The 13,193-nt window shown below is 49.5% G+C and overlaps 2 protein-coding genes across 2 annotated transcripts in view; both read right to left on the bottom strand.

Moving 5' to 3' along the window:
• The window catches only part of LOC139048936 (uncharacterized), a 281,518-nt gene that overhangs the window by 249,611 nt on the left and 18,714 nt on the right, over positions 1 to 13,193 (bottom strand). The gene's annotated exons all lie outside the window — the stretch shown is intronic.
• Positions 7,368 to 9,920, bottom strand: LOC139048535 (uncharacterized). The gene is made up of 2 exons (XM_070522938.1): positions 9,808 to 9,920; positions 7,368 to 8,760 (listed from the first exon to the last, which is right to left on the bottom strand). The coding sequence occupies exon 2, from the start codon at positions 8,753 to 8,755 to the stop codon at positions 7,553 to 7,555; it is 1,203 nt and encodes a 400-aa protein (XP_070379039.1). The 5' UTR covers positions 8,756 to 8,760; positions 9,808 to 9,920; the 3' UTR covers positions 7,368 to 7,552.

Raw genomic sequence — 13,193 nt, forward strand, 5'->3', positions numbered from 1 at the left:
ACACGCCTGCACACAAACACAGCGCTATCTGTTTAGAATCATTTAACCAACCATGCATGTCGATTTTGTCGTCCTCAGCGTTGACACTTGCGTTACACATTTTTTTGTGTCGTTGTAAATTACGTTAGAATAAAAGAACTGTGGTAAGTAAAAAGTTTTTCAATGGTTGTTAATTCTAGTGCCGGAACACTGTTTCCATCTTCAAAACTATCCCGAAGAAATGCTTCTGTCGGCAGAGTAATCTCGAAGGTTGTTAATTGTGTCGGGATGAAGGGGTGGCTGCAGCTTTGGCTCCATGCACAATGCGCGCGTATATGGTCCCCTTCCTTTGACAGCAGAATACCAAACAGTTTCACGTATCTTCATTGACGAAAATAAGTACAAACGCGGCACGTTCCAGCATGAAGTGCATAACTACGACTAATGGTTTATGTTCGGATACTTTAATTCGTGTTTTGTCAGCTACAGCGGCTCAACGCGGCTAAATTTTCTATCTATAAAGTAGGTAGCCAAATAAAGCGATGAACAGCTCGCACATGACATTTCTTTTTTTACAAAACAAGAATCCCGACAAACAAGGTCCCACCACTTACAGTCCTGCACTCTATGTGGTGGTGCCACCAGCCAGTGAGGGCTGCGCGACGACAATGCGTGACGACAGTTCGTAGAGAAAGAGAGAGCAAAACTTCACTGAACTCGAATAGATGATGGCCTTCGGAACAAATTCCCGGCGTTCTGGCGCTCCCTTCGCTCTTCAGGCATCCGGGCGTTGTGCAAGACCAGGACGTTACTCACTGCAGTTGAAAAAAATTGCTAATTTTGCTTTTTGCCCCGGTACGATGTTTGAGAGCCGCTTCAATGGCGGCTGGCAGGGATTGCTGATCTTCCCATGAGCCAAAGATAAACCAAGCTGCAGAAGGGGGCAGAGGAGTGCAATGGGAAAGAGGAGGCAAAATAAATGAACAACTCCAGAGTATGCCGTCTGTATTGGGGTAACCGCAGCAGCGTGACTATTGCGGAAGAGGTCCAGCACCTTCATAGATTATATGGCGCCGCGCATAAGGAAGAAACGGGCTTGTCAGAGCGTGTCGGAGTAGTCTTGCCTGTCATCTCGCGAGCGGTGGCTCGAGAGAAGGGAACTGACGTCTCTTTAGGCGAGAGCTCAAGGGTGGAAGATCGCTGTAGACATTCTGCTGCAACTGCCGGCCCAATGCCAAGCGCCCGATTAAGAGCATCGAGGACAAGCTTGTCAGCGGTGTCATGACCTGGCAGTGAAGCCCATCCTGATAGTATTGTTATTTCTAAAGGATACCATACGCCTTCCGCGACGACTGTCAATGATTGACTTAACAATGATGACTATCAATGACTATGAATCAATATTTCTTTTCCGTTTGTCGATTCATTGCTTTTCATGAAGGGTTTTCCGTCTATTATTTGAATAACCAAAACTTTGCCGGGCGCTTTTCGAAACGTTGAAGGGCAGTTACCTAGGGTTGCAGAATCCCATCATAGAATTTAAGACGTGCAACAAAGTTTGAAACACAAGTGTATAATCGCTTGATAAAATGGCGGTTAGCACAGAATTAAATAATATGCACGGTACTAGTGAATCACTGTAAAGTGCAATTAAACAAGAAATAAGAAAAATGCGAATCTGAAAAGTGAACTCCAACTGATATATGCAAGAAATCGCAATACGCGAGGGGAAAGGAAAGAAAAAGGTATAGGAATTTAAATTGCCAGCTCTTTTTTTTTACAGTTGGAAGGAATGTCACTTGGTTGGGAGGTTTGAGTAAAACCGGCACCTTTATTGAATAGCCACACATAGATGCTCGGACGCTATATAAGTTCCTGGAATCGACATGAACTCCATCGCCCTGTCGAACACATGCTGCAGAACCGGCAACCAGGCCATGCCACGTCTTTAGTACACTGGGAATGGCACAACGATCAACGACTGGGTTGCTACGACATGTCTTGAACTGCTAGGCGTTTCAAACCTACCGCTTCGGCCCGCGTGGGTGTAACGAGGAGAAGCGCCCCGTTCGGCATCGCTCGGGACTCCGAAAAGCAGTCGACAGTCGCCCTCCCACATCCGCCCAGTCACTGCTCGGGCGCCGCCATTCGAGATCGATTTCAATATTTTCGCGATGCTCCCGTCAAACCCTCGACGCGATTATTCAAACACGTTTAATTTATTAAGTCAATTAAATCAGTTTAAGTCAGACCAGCAACCAGCACCAGGCTACGAAGCAACCGGACTCCACCAGCTACAGCCCTTGCCAAAATGTGATCGTGAATCTGCGGAACATATGCTAATAAAAATAACGAGCCTTCGGTTTAATATTCGCGTATCCCACGCACTGGGGGTACAATGTGAGCTAAGCTTGGTATCCTGTTTGCGTTGATTGACAGTAATTAACGATGATGATGGTGGTAATTGTGCAATTCATTGGAGTTTAGCCCAATACGAGAGTGGTGAGTTGATGTTAAACGTTGCGCTGCGTGCTCCGATGCTGTTTGCGTGCTGTTGTGTTTGTGAACAAACAGGGAGACATGTTTGGTTCAGGCGTTGTTGCGCGTCATCTCAGAGTTGAGCATTAACTCTTGAACATTACTCTTGAAGTTGAACATCTCAGAGAGTTGAGCATTATCATTGTCTCACATTAAACATCGTATCGCGGTAGAAATTGTCAACTTTATTTGAATTATCGGGCTGTACGTAATTGAATATCTTATTCCAAAATTATACGTATACATTGTAAACGTACATTCGCAGTCTGAAGCACGTAGCGCTGCGTAGGAAAAAGGCTCCTGTTCCGCGCGACGCTTATTTCGGGCGTGGGTGTCCTCCACGCTGAGTGCCCGGGTTGGAGCCATTTTGCTGGCGCGGCCATCACTCTGCTGAGACTTAGTAATGCTGGGGTGTGGGATATCTACCCACTACTGGGCCTGACGCTATTCATTTGGGGCGCATTTTGGACGATGAACGAGGACATGTTCAGATGACGAATTTGAACATTCCAAGCCATTTTTTCTTGCGTTGTGAACCAAAACGGTCTAAATTCGCACCTTCATTTCCTCGTACCGTTTCAATTTGGGTTACACCTCGTTAACATTTCAGCTACAGCCTGCTTGAAGGACAGGAGAGACGTTAACTCTTTGTGTTGAAGGTGGAAATCTGTTGCGCCGCGACCACATTGGACTCGGACATTGCAGGCAACAATGCCGAGGAAATATGTGGGGCTCCTGACGGCCCATTTGCTAGAGCTGACCTTCGTCTATTTCATATATTTGGTATATTTCGTATATCTTCGTACATTTGAAATATACCTGTCGATGCGGTCCACTCCTCTCACCTAGTGGTTATATCCCTATATATACTTCCCAGGTTTCGGTGCACCCTTCAACCAGCAATTGGAGAAGGTATAGGGTCTATTCGAACAGCACTGTTAAAGCAATTTACGACTTTGACATCTTTCCATTTGTCCAGGCACACATTTCTGTTAACACATGAGGCAGGTGGATTCTCTATGGCTTAATTTGCTGTCATTGCAGAGGCATACCGCGCCGTCCTCAGTGCTGTTTAAATTTGTTCGTCCAGGCATGAACTTGTTCTCTTGAAGTAAGCAATAAAAATATGTAATGCGCTAAAATATCGATTCGTGAAAATGGGTGACTCCGGCGCAGTTGTCTGCATAAGCTGTATTGATACCACTCTGCATAGCCTACTGACTTTCATGTAGTCAGAGAGATCTGTACCTTTCACTGTGCGTATAAAAAAAGAAATCAAAAGTCAAGCACTAACTCATCTGGCCTGGTTGAAACAAAATCCGTGATACAACGCCCTTGGAAACAAGGAAAGAAGATGCACCAAATCTACAGACCCACAACTTATGTCGATAAATGCGCACGCGTTTCCGACACGTGTGATGAACGCGAATTTTGGCTTTCAGTGCATTGAGCCTTTGTTAACCAATTCACAGCGGACAGTGCCATAAATTTTACCCGCCGTATTCCATATACAAGAAATACTGAGTGATAAAAATTAGAAAAAGAAAACATCGCGGTGACTACCCGCTGCGCTAGTTGGGCGACGCCATAATTGTTTCTTTATAATAAATCACCCACTCAAGATGTCTTGAGGTATCTTCCTTTGGAGTCTCAAAAAAAAAACTCTGTGCAACGAAAGGTGTGAGCTTGAATGACACTAAATGGTTTCGAGATATATCAATACAGAAAGGGGACTCGTACCAGTACGGAATCTTAGCACTGCAGTGCTGGGCATTGGAGCACGTGTCTCTGAGTAAGGGAGGGGGAAGGGAAAGCTCACTCCTTGCTACAGCGCTGATGTACCCGCCTACTTAAACGATCTTCAGCCCTCCTGAGGGGCAAAATTACAGCTGGAGAGGGAGCGATTCGGTCGCTTACACAAAGGCGGTGGTCGGTTGCGTTGGCCAGTTTCGCGCCCAAGAAAAACACACAAGTGAGGGGTGCTCAGCTCGCCGCAGCGGCCTAAAAAATTCCACGAGCCGAAAAATCGCTGTCGAGAAAGGTCAAGGGGGGGGGGGGGGGCGATTAGGTAGTGGCTTCGGTGGGGAGGGGGGAGTGGAGGGGGTAATTGCTTAACCCTCTATGATACATCGGAAATTACGACTCGCGCGACGATAAGTTTACGAGGCTCATCAAGGTGATAGATCAGACCGTCTGATAAAATTTGATTAAGGCTTCCGTTGGGGCTAGTTTAATCATTTAATCATCGGGGCTAGAATATCATACTTGCGCTCAACTTCACAGAGCTGCATTCCAAATACCAAAATTTGTCTATTAAACCGCACCAAAACCACCATAGCGCATGCTTGTGTGTTTTCTTAAATCGCTGTCATAAACTTATCGTTTGGACATTTGGGTTATGACATTTGGTGGTGGACGGCTCCTGCAAATAATGACGACCAGCTGCAGTAGGTGTGAGTTCTTTTTCTTTCTCGACTGCCTATATGGGCAGATATCATATCTCTGGGACATAACTCAACAAAGGAGAGCATCGCGCGTACGTCACACGCGGCTCGGCTCTGATTGGCCGCATTCGTCCACGACGTCACCAAGCGCGAGGCAGCACCGGATCGCGATCCAGCAGTGCTCGTTGAGGTCGTCGAGCTGCGTGCGCCCGTCTTCCCGTCGATGACACGTGACCCTTTCCTTGACGACTCCCGCGAGTCGCATGAAATCGTGCAAGCCTTCGAAGGACCTGACTTCGTCTCGGAGAGCGGTCGCTGCCTTGTCCTCGCCGATGGACTGCGCTTCGGCAAGTTCCGCCAGCAGAGCGCGGTGCCGCAAGACCCGCTCCAGCGCCGTCGCAGTGGCCCTGTCGATAGCGCGCCAAGCGTCGTGACGGTTTCATATCTAGTCGAAGTCGCCAAATGCACGAAATTTCACAACAATAGCAGGGATACCATGCGTTAAATCATGTTCGAGCCAATTCAGCCACAAAGCCAGTTGTCACTGTAGCTCTTCTCTGTCTATATATATACACCATAACGAAATGCTGCCCTAATACCAATTCAACACAATTAAATAAAGAAAGCATATATCACTCATCTAGATGATAGATTGAGTCGGTATGTTTCAAAAATAGCCAAATGCATCATTTCCTGAAGCACTTGCTGCCCTTACCTCGACTGCCTTTGCCCGATTCGAGTATGAGCTCGCGACCTCGTTAGGGCTCAGTTTCAAGAAGTTGTCGCCACTTGTTTCAAAGTAGCTGCCCCGCCGCATAAGAGCTAATGCTATAAGGGACAGTGGACCGGTAAATTAGCAGTGAAAATAAGGGTTTAACGACAGGTCTAGAAGAAATCCAAATTTTTGAAAGCAATATGATCAGGCGTTAGTCTTCCCCACACGAAGTCTTGCGAATATTTCCATCAAAGCACTGGAGGTGCGAACATCCAATTATTGCTACTTACTTGTCAGCATTAGCACCTGCGAGGAATCTCGAAGCACGGGCCACCAGGCGGGAGTTTCTTCTCGCCGTGTGCCAGATGACAAACGAGTCGTTGTTCATGTAGCCAGGAAATTCGACTCTTATGAGGCTGTAGTTCCGAGATATGCCGTCGGACAAGCGACTCACGAACGCCTCCAAGTGCCATCCCTTTTGCACCGAAGCGGAAAACCTTCGTATGTTTTCGCTGTGCTTGACGACAAAAGCCATGCGCTCAGAGTCCTCCTCAGGCACGCAAGTCGCGCTGACGCACAGCTCTGCTAAGCTGCTGTTCCTCGACAACGACTCTACCACTGCCGTCCAATCTAGGTCACTTTCATTCGCAGGGTAGGGGACAGACGCCGAGATCAGTCGCAATTTTTTCAGCGTGGTGGTGGTTCCAACATAGTCTGCAAGAGCAGACGACAGGTCCTCCCTGTACGTGCCAGGATCAATAGTCACAGTCAGCGATGTCACGTGGTTCTGCGAACACAGCTGGTGCAAGTACGTCCACACTAGCGACAAAAACGCGCGCGACACAACGCGCGCGGCGAGCGGTGCTGTCGCGCGCGGCAAGATTCACGAAAAGCGGCAGCAACGCGCGGCAAACGCGCGAATGGGTGCGAGACCCATTTTTCGCGGCAGACGCGAAACGTCCACCAATCAGAAGCGAGCCGCTTTACGAGCCGCGCTGTTGTGGCGCCACCTGTCGCATAAGCAAAGAATCATAATCTATGGGCTCCGAGACTGAACAGTGACACGCGCGCCGTAAAATCTCAGAGGCCATTTCCAGTCAAGGGGGCTGTTTTTGTTAAGCCTTACCACACCGCCACTGAGGCGTCGACGAAGAATTCGCCTCGCAATGGAGGCGTTTTTGGAAACCGTTCGCGGATATGCGTACCTCTATGATAAATCGAGCGTCGGACAAGGAGCTGCGCGCCAACCGCTGGCACATTATGGACAGCAGTTTGGCATGGCAGGTGAGTAATTGGTGAAGGTGGGGAAGCAGAGTGTGCGCCTGGCCCTCAGTGTCCCTGTACCGCACTCAAAACTTTCTTGTCCGCTGTCTGGCACGTCGGCATCGCACAAGTAAAGAACAAACAAGTATTATAGTGTTCACAGTCACCAGTAGCTCCTCGTCCGTATCCGGCATGCCTGAGCGTGGCCGGCAGTGGCGCAAAAAAACACACACTTCCGATGGAAGACGAAATGGGCAGAACGGAGAGCACGTTGTCGCGAGAAGTATCGAATGGAACGAGACAACGCGGGACTCCACGGGCCGCTGCCGCGTGCCGCAAAACGCGACTGTGGACTTGCCCGCACGCGTCTGCCGCGCGGGCGCTTGCCGCGTGCGGCGTGTCGCGCGCGTTTTTGTCGCTAGTGTGGGCGTACCAGAAGCCTTCCAAGCGGCGGAACACCGGCTCCGTCATCAGCCTGTGAGGCGATGAGGTCGCGGAAACAATGGTACCTGAGTAAATGCAAATCGTGCCGATAGCAGGAAGCCCCCAGCCCTGGTCCAAAAACGACCTTCTCCTCTGCGCCACTTTCTCGTAAGGCCTCGCAGACTTGCTGTTAGGCGATGGCATCCTTGACGACCCCGTTTGTGATCACATGCTTTAGACTATGCTTCGTCGAAAGCGCTCTAAAGAACAGAGCCCACGTCTGTGGCCTCCAGAGGCTAAATGGCAGTGTAAGTTCTTCAAGCGTTTCATTCTCCGTGATGGATGTCAACAAGACATCCCAAATGAAAGCACTCCTCTGTAGGTAAAAACTGTAGAAGTCATGATGGATGGCCGCAATGCGAATACTGCGCAGCGTCGTATTTCTTGCAAAAATGTTAGCTACGTCTTCCACACATTCCTCCGACACGAACGCTTCCCCGAAGTGTAGTCTGGTGATCGTCCTGTTCTTCTCAAGTCCTCGTAGTACCAACTGCATAGAAGTGCTGTAAAGGTAGCCCCTTCCCACAAAGTTTAGCGCCGTCAAGGCAGTCGAACTCTTCAGGTACTCCACGAAAGTAGCACAAATTTCTTCCAGTGTGTCGATCACGACAATAACGTTCAACGTTAGCTCTCTCAGAGTTGGGCACGCCATGATCGCATTCAACAACGCCTTTGCAAGGCTTCGATTTATATCTAAATTAGGAATATGGAGCGATGTGAGTGACCTTGTCGTCAACAGGAGAGACGTCAGTGCGTCCAGAAATGGCCGCTCGCACTCCGCATCACTGGTGCACTCGAAGTGCTTCAAGTTTCGCAGGGTCGGAATGACCGCCCAGAAGTTCATGTGGGGGCTGAGAAGCCGGCTGAACGAGTCCCACAACTTCATCGACTCGACGAACTGGTTTCCACGAAAGGCGTCGCACAGGAGCTCGCGGCAAACGTTGAACCTGCCCATCGTGACGTCCACATGCGTCACGCAGTGATGCTTCTTGACGAGGCAGTGCAGCAGCGTGGCGACCCGGTGCAGTGTGTCCAGCGAGTGGTCCCTCATGTACGGGCAGTCAATGCTCGCTACGGTCAGCCCGCTGCGCATTCGCGGGCTTTCTCTCAGTTCCAGCTTGGCCTGGGAAAGCACTTCGTTCCACAAACTGAGGTGTCGAACGATATGGCACGCTCGGTCCTCGGTCGCAGTGCAAGGTGACGCGTGGTCAATAGCTTCGCCCGAGAAGAAGCCCTTTATTCCTTGGATGTCTGCCAAGACGACGTCGCCCAGATTCAACGAGTCTGCCCGACCACTCGTTACCGGGAACTTCCTTGGGTCACCGCTTGCCATTGTACCTGGAAGGACAGATGGGTAGCTCTTCCAAAATCGATCATGCGCATGCCTTCAAAGCGATAATGCGTCTTGACGCATGATATTTAGGCTATTCCAACTATTTACCATTAAAGTGGTGCATTAATTGGTTCGTTCCCCGGACTTTCTTCTTCGCCGTCCGGCTTGTCTTAGCCACTAAGGCTGTTGGGAAGCAATGTTTGAATCTGACGTGAAACATTCTCTCCACCTTCTCACGTACGCGGCAGGTATTCCCGTCCAGTTCGCGGTCCATGCAATTTTCTCATCGTTCACTCTACGCTAGTGCATCGTGTTTTGTGCGCCGACTATTGGCAGGCATTCACTGCAGACTGCACCGCGGGTAGCTAGCCTTACACTGGTGACACAGAGCTAGGCACTCAGAGCTTGTGCTTTATTTTGTCGCCGATGGCCACCTCGCGATCCCCCAGAGCGAAAGAATAGCGTAAGCTTCTCGTGCGGCTATTAGAACGACGTTGAGAAGAACCAGCAAATGAGTCTAGCAGACAATTCTGCACATTAATGGCAGATTAGACCAGACCTTTGAGAGCGCTTCCAAAGCGTTTCCATGGTCGCGTAAAATGACAATGAAGCTGAACTACAGACACTAATGACTTTATAGTCACATTATTGACGTGGCTGTTAACACTATCGTAACGCGCCATGATAGTTTTATTGCCACGATAATGCTTACCTATTTAAAGGACCACTGATTGTTCGCAGGGCTGCCCGAAAAAGGAGCATTCGAATGTGCCATAAGGTAGAATGGTATAGGTTAAATGATATGCCTTGTCAGTGCAAGTGCTCAGAATTTACGTATGACTTGCCTCGTGACGTGAGGCGAATGAGCTCGCAGCTCGGTTGACGCAAGAGATCTCCACTTGAAGGCACAGTGGCCTCAGAAATCGGCCGGCTCGCATTCGCGGGGATCACAGAGACCATCCGAAGACGTCATCGGATTTAGCTTACACTCGCCACTCTCCTTTGTTCAGCGGTTCGAGCCTTTCACGAACATACACGGGTGTGGCACTCACCAGAGACGCCAGTCGATGTTTCTAGCTTACTCTTGTACTTGTTGAGTCTTGTTCTCGCTTCTGCCGTGACTGTTGTTCTTGACGCTCAGACTCCACCACCAACGCCCTGTAGACTACTTCTTCTTCGTCGACCTTAGCACGAGAATCAGTAATCGTGCTTCTCGTTTTAATTTTCTACATGAATATTGTTACGAAGACTAAATCGTCAAAGTACAGATGAGAAAAGAGTGTGCAGCTAGGCTAAAAAGCGCGGTGGTGCCGTGGGTTCCATCTCCGCACTAAAACAAATTTTTTTCGCTAACAGCGAGGCTGTCTGCCAGAGGAAACCGCGTGGATTTCCATTGGTATACCTTCGCGTATTCTGATGATGACTACAGCAACGACGAGGATGAAATCAGAAAATAAACTAACGAACATTATACAATATAATTTTACACAATTGTATATTTTTAAAAATATAATTTATAATGACAAATTCACGTAGTCAGCAACTTGTGGGTGTTCACGATGCGACCCTTTCGGTCTCGAACCACTTTCCAACGAAAGGCCTTCACTGCCGCATTTGTCATCCCTCCACATGTTTCTTGTGGTGATCTCAGATGTTCTTGGTTTGAGTAAAGTGTTTACTCCAAAACACGCAGCGATGGTTGGAGCACTTACGTTGACCCACTCGTCTGAGCTGATCGCAACTATTCGCAAGTTCCATCGTAAATTTAAATTCTCGTTTGATCTTCCCGATCTTCCATCAAGCACGCCCGGCCATGTTCTCATGAGTCACGTCAATTACGTAGCCTCGGCGCTAAAATGGATTAAGAGAGACGCGGCCAAAATAGAGACACTGATGCGCAAGAGCGTCAAAAGGGTGCTAGGTCTCCCGATCACTACAAGCACGGAGCAGCTCGATCGGTTAGGGGTCCACAATTCACTATCAGAAATCATCGAAGCGCAGACCAAGGCACAGGTCGTGCGGCTGTCGACCACCAGGGCCGGCAGGCGCATCCTAGAAGAAGCAGGGATAAATGCCGAGGCAGAGTGCAACGCACGCAAGATTGCGCTCAGCGCGGCGGTAAGGGGCACTTTCAAGGTAGCACCGCTTCCCAGAAACGTCCACCCGCAATTAAACGAGGGGCGCCGAAAGGCGAGGGCCCGAGCACTGCTGCAATCGACCGCCAACTGCCCGGGCCTGGCGGTATTTGTAGACGCGGCCCAGTATGGGCGCAGCGACCGGTACGCGGCCGTCTCGGTACGCTGGGATGGCACAATAATTAACGCAGCATCGGTCAAGGGGGTAACGTCCGAAGTGGCCGAACAGGTGGCAATAGCCATGGCAATGAGAGACCCCGAACGTCCTTACGTCTACACAGATTCGCGATCGGCGGCAAGAGCATTCGCCTCGGGCTCGATATCCCGGGAAGCGGCGGCCGTCCTCGGCAGTGAGGGAGCCGCGGGTCAGCACCTCGTCAAATGGTTTCCAGCCCACATGGGGGCCGACGTGCACCCCGAATTTCCCAACGCCAACGAGCTGGCGCACGGACGCGCGCGAGGACTCACGCACCGCGGCGATCGTGGCGAGCGAGGTGGCGGGGAGGGAGGGGAGCACCGAGACCCGCTGCTCACCTTCAACGAAATCACAACACACTATCAGCTGTCGAGGAGGACCTTCCCACTCCCCCACGCTAAACTCACTAGACCACAGTCATCGATATTCAGAATGCTTCAGACAGGGTCGTTCCCCTCGAGAGGCAGACTGAGCCGTTATTCACCAGAAGTAGAGCCGCAATGTCCGGATTGTGGCGAATCTTACTGCTCGCTAGCGCACATGCTTTGGCAATGCTCCGCGTTAAGCGACACCGTGTTCACTAAAGAAGAAGACTGGGTGGACGCCCTGCAAAGCGACGACCACCAGACCCAGCTCCGGGCCGTCCAGAGGGCTCACGAAAGGGCGGAGGCTCACGGGCTTCCCGTCCCAACGTGGGTGCGGCCCGCGACCCCTGCCGCCCACTAAACCAAGAGTGTGTGGGGAGGGGTTCCTCAGGACACATTAAAGTTATTTCCTCCTCCTCTCATGCCCACGTGACGTGCCAGGTACTTCGCGGCTTCATAGGGAACACACGAATGATAAACACATAATTCTGGGGACAACGTAGGGAAGAAATGTATAGTGTGACGCCAGAGCATCCATTCTTCGGGTCCAGCGGGCCTGCGGGGAGACGCATGTTGGCTTATAAGTGCTATGATGGTGATGATGATGATAGTGATTTTTGCAGTGATGGTGATAATGATGAAGAAGAACCTGTTTGCCGGAGGTGTAAACCGGCAGAATAACTATTGTGAGTTGGAAGCTAGCCGAATGAGTTGTAGGCTACTGCAGATATATAAAGCGAGATCTAAGACTGATTTACATGAAAGAAAAAAGGCTCGATTCAGTTATACAGACGTCAGAAAATGCACTAATAATGCATAACTGAAAAGTGATACAAACCTAATCCAAAGTATTGAGTAGCGAACAAAAGAACAACGAAGAAGACCGCTCTATTAACAAAGTCAAAGCATAAGAAAATTAAAATAATTAGTGACAAGAGTAGGAGAAATGCTGATGAAAATAACAATAAAAAGACCCTGGAATGATTTTGACGATTTTGGACAGTGCTACTGAGTCATTAGGGTAGGTCCTTCTGATCATTAAGGAATGCATTTAAGCAGTCCGCGTAAAGCGTGTAATTTATTATGAGGTTTTAAAGAAGTGAATCGCTACCGATCGAAGTGATGCCACTCTCCCGAGTTTTCAGCCCAGCTGGTGTCACTTTAGGGAAAGCATTGGTTTGGGGAGCTAACCGATTGGCTCCCTAGGTGGCGTGACCGTTAATTGTTTCGAGCTTTACGATCAACGAATAATCTTCGTAATAGTTGCAATGCTCGTAAAGTTGTTTCTATAAAATGTCACAGAAAGAGCATACACAACGACAATTATTCGCTGCACTCAAACACTTGCGGCACACAGCAAGTGTCGTCTGCTTGCGTTTCAACCTTCTCCGTGTTGACTCGAGCTGCGCCGGTCAATGTTGATCTCGAGCTTCTTTTCGCGAGCACAGTTTTCTGGTTACGTTGTGGGCTGCAGATCTAGCGACTGGCGACATGTCAAGCTGCGGCATCATGTCACTCTGCAGCAGAATACGCGAACAGAGTGACCGCAGCGCATCGTCTAATCGTTATCCGATCGGCTCCAGCATCTAGCCAATCACAGAAGCAAATAAAATCATCATGAGACCATTTCAAAATGGCGTCATACTTGATACCTGGAGCGTCTGCTATTGAAAAGTTTTCGTCGGTGCAAGCGAGGAGGTGTGCAACAGACATGGACAAAGTGCATAGAGTCTGACCATTTC

The sequence above is a fragment of the Dermacentor albipictus genome, chromosome 8 (assembly GCF_038994185.2).
Source record: "Dermacentor albipictus isolate Rhodes 1998 colony chromosome 8, USDA_Dalb.pri_finalv2, whole genome shotgun sequence".
Classification (NCBI taxonomy): Eukaryota; Metazoa; Arthropoda; class Arachnida; order Ixodida; family Ixodidae; genus Dermacentor; species Dermacentor albipictus.

Coding starts and splice junctions, on each gene's coding strand:
- LOC139048535 (XM_070522938.1), bottom strand. CDS start 8,755: ATGGCAAGCGGTGACCCAAGGAAGTTCCCGGTAACGAGTGGTCGGGCA.